Raw genomic sequence first — 6,391 nt, 5'->3', positions numbered from 1 at the left:
ACAGCACTGGTTAGTGAGGCTGCATTGGAGTCGTTCATACTGTAATGGCCAACAAAAAGGAAAACTAGGGGCCTTATAATGGGTGTTATAAATGATGTATGGACTCCCTGTTTATTTGACATGTTCAGTAAACTTGGCAATAATACGGCCCTGTGCAGATACTCACTAAAGCCTTATACTTATGTTCTCTCACACACACACACACATTTCAGTATTATTCAGTTAACACAGTGTTCCTTTGCCTTCATAATACACTTAGTATTTTCTCTGTTAAAGTTTCATTCATCAAGAAATCAACAGTACTTTTGGAAAAATATAATTTCCTTGTCCACATAATGATGAAAGCCTCCAGTCTTATCGGTAATGTACTAAAGTTAGATTTACTCTACATGAAGACGGTCAGGATCACTTTATCTCAGTAATGTGGCATGGAAAAATGCTGTCAGTCTTTGGTGCTGCATCATCCTTACGTCAGGGGTCGGAATCAGGCCGAGAACAGGAACACATAAACTGAGACGTCACTGAGTGTATCTCAACGTGACCCAATCTTGGTGTAGTAATGTGGTGGTGTGTTTGATTCTGCATTATGGAAAGACACAGATGAACTGTAGGTTTGTTGAATCTCATACAGACTCCGGGAAAGTCCTGCTACCATTAAGACTCATGTTCTAAAAGGAGTTCATGGGAAACGCCACTTAGGTGAGAGGAGTTTGTTTTTGTCTTGGTGTCTGTTCTACTTTCGTGAATATACCATCAGAAGGGTTAGAACATGGCTTTATCACCGAGTGGTTTAGGGGTCGTAGACTGGGAGTTGGAACAGGTCAGAGGTCAGGATTGAGCTCAGAATCAGTGGAGTAAACAGTGTCTTATGGATATCTGCCAGTAACACTAACTTAATATGAACAGCTGATTGAATTATTTTTGTCTGTAAACTCTAGAAGTATGTGTTGGATTCGCAGCACATTGCTGTGTGAAACACACACTCATCAGTTTGCATCCGTTTGAAACTCTAAAACAGGGCAGATTAAATACCAGATATTGGCAGTTTTTTCTCCTTGTTGATCTTTACAGAAATCTCACTACATAATTAAGTGCAATATTTCCATTCAGTGGAACTGAGAACTATATCGGCACAAATATCATTGTAATGGTGTTTCAGAGGAGAAATGGTTCAAGCCTGAACAGATTCGATCGACTCGTGTCTCTGCTGGTGAAGTCGACTCTGTTGTCAGTGCAGTGCTGCGCTCTGTGTTCAAACTCTTACTGTTCAAGGTCAAAAACATTTTGTGTTCATGTGGTCAGTGTTGCCCAAAACATTTTCCATTTAAATTCTTGAGTCCTTTTCTTTCATTTCCTCTCTCTCTCTTTGTGTGTGTGTGTGTGTGTGTGTGTGTGGACATTTTTATTTTATTCTCTTTGCTTGCTATTTTATGATTGGTATCTGACTGGTATTACAAACCATTCTGATGTCAATATTTTTTTTCAATACATATCTGAGTATATATTTTCTCACCAGTATGTACTTTACAGCAGTCGACTTTGTAAAGTATGTTGTGCACTTGATTATGTTTGTTTCTGATAGCTTTGATGTGGCTGTTAGGGTTAGTTTGTTAAAGTCCATAATTTCTTATTGTTTAATTAGATTTTTTTTTAAAGATGTCCTAAACAGCAGTTTTGTAAATATTGTGAACATTACAGGTCATGCTGTGATGTGACATTGAAATGATGTTGCACCAATGTTTCAATTAAAACCTGGTCACTAAATCTTGGTCATTAAACTGGTGTTTTTACTCTAGCTTTAAAAGATGGATCATCAGAAATTAAAGTATGTTTGCTTTGCTCAAACTATTTCCATATTTACTGTAGATTTCGGTTTAATTTAGTTTCAGCAGTGTTTTTTTTTTTGGGTTAACTTTTAGTTTTCATTCAATTGACAAATGTATTCATGAATTATTTGTTTCAATATTGGAAATGAGTGAACTGCCATTTTTTCACTTTATATAAATTCCTTTGAATTTTAGGTTGCCTTCATGCAAAGCTGTGCTTTATCACCGCTAAGCAGAGGTGACCAATAAAACAAGTTACTAGAAGCAAGTCAATTTTCAGGTCATTTTCCCTCAAAATTTCCAGTCCTCTCAAAAGTTTATTATGGCCTGAAGTTTCTTCTATAATTACTGCAATCTCTCATAAGATGTAGGAAAAAGATAGACTGAGATCAATACAAATTCATGTTTCAGAATCTATGAAAAACTTACATTTAGCTGAGATCCTGTAGGCATTTGTACTTGATCACAAACATGTTCATGAATCATTAATAAGAGAAGTGCTAAAGCAGAAACTGCTTCTTTATTCATTAATGGTAAGATGATGCATTTCTGCCATAATTTCATAAATCTAGCAACCTTTTAATTTAAAAATAATAATTATATTAATGTAATCTCTCTTTGTAACATTATATTTCGTGCTAAAATGACCCTAGGAAATTTTTGTTTTCAATCAGCAGCAGTGAAGTGTGACTGTAAATGTAATTCTCTTCTGTCTGCCGCAATCCATCGGTTTATATATTTTTTCCTCCCTTGGAAGGTAATTAGTGGATCCATATGCTGCAGACAAATTGGAAAAAAACAATAGACTTATTGACATATGATTTGAAGCATTCATTGACCGACATCATGTAGAGGGTTTGACTGAAATGCTGTACTTTTAAATGCAATGAAACCAGACCATTCAGGGGTTTATGTAGAATGGTTATTTATTATCAATATAGAACACAAGTAGCCAAAAGTAAGATGATAATACTTGGGTGATACGATCATTTTCTTCACCTGGTAAGAACTCTCTTTTGGACTACCTGTAGCTTGTTTATTGAGGATGCAGGAGTCTCAATGACTGACAGCAGAGAGTTTTGTGTGGCTTGCCTACTGTTGAAAATAATGGTTTGTCATCCAGATTGATCTGTGAGAAAAAAATCCAAGTTCAGAAAAAGGTCTGAGAAAGACTGTTCTGTAGCTTTTCATCAGTCACTTGGAATGACTGCAGATGTTCATTCCAGAGGTTGGCCAGTATATTTGCTCAGATCTCACTTTATCATATCATCATGCACAAACTACAAGGATCATCTTTGAGTGTTCTTGCAACTATAAATGCTTGCCCGTTTGCACATAACCATTGTTTAAAAGATTATTATTTAACTTAGTTTTTAAGAAGAACTGTTAAATAACGGAGTCAGTAAATATTTACCAAACTGACTCGAAACAACTATTATCACTCGGAAAACAGATATGATCTTTTACTTGAATCACTGTAACGGAACGTGTCACCTCAGTGCTCGTTAAAGCTTCTTTCTGGACTTTGGACATTAAACATCCGGACACGGTGTTGTGTAGGGTTCCATTGTTAAATCTGTTGGTTTCACTCTTGAGCAGACACGCGCAGAGCTCCACCTGCAGGTCAAGCCGAGCACTGCGGCTCCCGGAGAGACACGGGCGGGGGATGGAGGCGCATCGAGCTGATTAACGGTGGAGAAACGACAGCCGCAGCATTGTCTGTTTACATCGCTATTAACTGGGAAGATTTCTGTTACCTATTCGGTGATTATTGATTTACAGAGATAGTAGGCTATTTAGTAAGCTTAACGAATACATCCGATGGCGACCGAATGCAACCAAGAAGCGGTTTTATATTTCATAAAGGAGAGAGGAGGACGCGTGAAAACCGTGGATTTAACGGATCATTTTGGTGCGACATTGCCTAAAGATCCTGCATTAAATCCAGTGGCAAAGGAAGCGTTTAAACGCTATGTAGACAGCGTAGCTTACTTTAAAGAGGAAAATGGCGAGAAATACGTTTGCCTTAAGAATAAATTTAGGAAATCAACGGGTTCAATCGAGAGTGACAGAAATAGTCCAGCTGATGATCGCAAATCCCGTGGAGAAAGAAGGCACGTGTCCTTACAGGCCTCTGAAAGCAAAAGTGGAGGAAAAGAATTGATGTTACCTGGCTCAGGTTGCGCAACTGGTAATGCGGGAGGAGCACAATCTGAGCCGGATATTTCAGTCAAGTTTCCACAGGGTGTGAACAGCAGCACAGATTCTGAACTCATGGGGAACTCGAGCAGCGGCACGGCGGAGGACAAACCTGCTTTAAGTGTGAAAATAAGTCAACCCCAGGCGGCAGAGAAAGGTCCGAGAACCGAGATATCAGTGCGAGACTCCGACGGGACATGTTTACAGAGAAATGAAACACACACTGATGAATCAAAAGACGAATCACAGGATGAGGCTGGAAAAGAAAACAGACCTCAGCGTGTGAGAATTCGGCAGAGCAATAAACTGACCGAAGAAGATCAGCCGGACTCCATCAACGACACTCCGAAAAACAGCCGCAAACATTTGGTCGAGGCTTTGACCAGCAGTTCACCTCAGGTTCGTCGCAGTGTTTATCTCTCGGGCAGATGTAAAGACTTTCCGCGGGGCGACAGCGACTATGAGTCCGCCACAGTGACGCTCGAGCCGCTGGAGCACGAGTGGATGATGTGCGCGTCTGACGGACACTGGGAGAGTCTCCACCGGCTGCTGGACAGAGAGCCCAGCCTCCTGACCAGGAAAGACTTTGTGACAGGATTCACATGCCTGCACTGGGCTGCAAAGCTCGGGAAACACGAACTGATGGTAATGCTCGTCAACTTTGCCAAAGAACATCACGTCACTGTGAACATCAACGCGCGTTCCAGCGCGGGTTACACGCCTCTGCATTTAGCTGCGATGCACGATCATCTGGAGGTCGTCAAACTGTTAGTCGGAGCGTTTGACGCCGATGTGGAGGCGCGAGATTTTAACGGGAGAAAGGCGTGTCAGTATCTGAAGAGTGATATTGGGCAAAACATTCTGGACATCGTGGGCGCGTGCGTGGAGTGTGACGCAGACAGCATGGATGTTGGAGACGCGAGTCGCTGGAGATTGTCAAGAGTCATTCAGTCCAACTTCAGACCTCTGAAAACTCAAAACCATAACAGCAGCGAAGAGGACGGCAGCGGCTTGACTAAACAGAAGTCTCTCCGCAGGAAATCTTCCTTTTCTAAAATGAAACCCAATCTTAATAAAATACGCATGAGGTCGCAGATAGTTCACAGCACGTCACTCTTTGATAGATTTGAGAAAGATACAACAGAAGAGTCTCCAAACTTATTAAGACCCAAATCGAACCTCTTTGGATGAAGAAATACACCAATTACACAGTATATACAGCTACATTTGTACATTTGCTGCTGTTGATCACTGAGGGCTTTTTTTCTCTTGCTTTGCACAATATGTATTGTGACATTTAATTTTAAAGTAGCCTTCCAAACATTCATGATGATATGATATTATTTCTCTTCCTTTAGGTGTTGAGCAGGTAATAACAGAACACAACATACAATATATAAAACCTTTCTTTTAAGAGAGACTGTAATGTTTTATGGATCCTGAATAATAATGACTGTAACTTTAGCTTAGAAGAAACAGTTAATTTTCGTCCTGTCACTTGTAAATTACTGGTTTTATTTTGTTAAAGGGGAGTAAAAAGGTGTTTGTGTATTCAGAGTTGTTCACAGTGTTCAAGAGATGGATTCTCATGCTAAGCATGGCCAAAGTAAAAAATAATAATAATTTGGACGGATTACAGAATTTCTGTGCTGAAAATCTTACTTCCGGGTTGATACAAGTTTCGACTGTTTTTTTTTCCGATCGTGGATCTAATAACGTAGACGATGGTGGAACTCCTTAAATGAGCATTTCTCTCTGAAAAGCACACCCGCAGACACACGTCGACCAGAGGAGAGCGAGACCAAACTTATATTCCCACATATCCTTTCCATATCTTTTTATCTTGTATATGGGTTATCTGGAGCTTTCCCCATATTTATTTGTGATATATGTAAATCTTCACTACTGTCAGCAGTTGCAGACTTTATTTCACAGAATAATACTATGATTAGTGACACCTTTGCCAAATTCATTTAAATATAATGAGGGAAACTTTAATACTGGATGTACTGCATTCACAACCATTTTAAGATATGATATTCAAGGCTTGTGGAAAATGTTTATTTATTTACTGTTTAATTGTTTGTATAATGTTCAATTAAAGGGTTCATAACATGACGATTCAAGTTTTTCATGATCTTTTTTGAGATATTGTGTTATATTGTACTATAATTACTGTATATTTCAGAACTCCCACAAATGAAAAGCTGCTACGAAGGGTTATTCATATATATAGGACACGTTCTTTCTCTTAAGTTTTAATTGTTGATTTATTTAAACTCATGGCCAGGCGGGGCTTTTTATATACCACATTTTATTCACAATGGTAATTCAAAGTTCTTTGCATAAGAATAATTCAGTCATCA

At 39.1% G+C, this 6,391-nt stretch overlaps 1 protein-coding gene across 1 annotated transcript; it reads left to right on the top strand.

The window, feature by feature from the left end:
• Positions 1-2,779: 2,779 nt before the first annotated feature.
• On the top strand, positions 2,780-6,135 carry sowahcb (sosondowah ankyrin repeat domain family Cb). The gene has a single exon (XM_026245337.1). The coding sequence runs from the start codon at positions 3,648-3,650 to the stop codon at positions 5,214-5,216; it is 1,569 nt and encodes a 522-aa protein (XP_026101122.1). The 5' UTR covers positions 2,780-3,647; the 3' UTR covers positions 5,217-6,135.
• The last annotated feature ends 256 nt before the right edge of the window (positions 6,136-6,391 follow it).

Source organism: Carassius auratus, unplaced genomic scaffold (genome assembly GCF_003368295.1).
Source record: "Carassius auratus strain Wakin unplaced genomic scaffold, ASM336829v1 scaf_tig00008846, whole genome shotgun sequence".
NCBI classification, from domain to species: domain Eukaryota; kingdom Metazoa; phylum Chordata; class Actinopteri; order Cypriniformes; family Cyprinidae; genus Carassius; species Carassius auratus.
The sequence above is the reverse complement of the archived record's forward strand: the minus strand, read 5'-3'. Positions and strand labels throughout refer to the sequence as shown.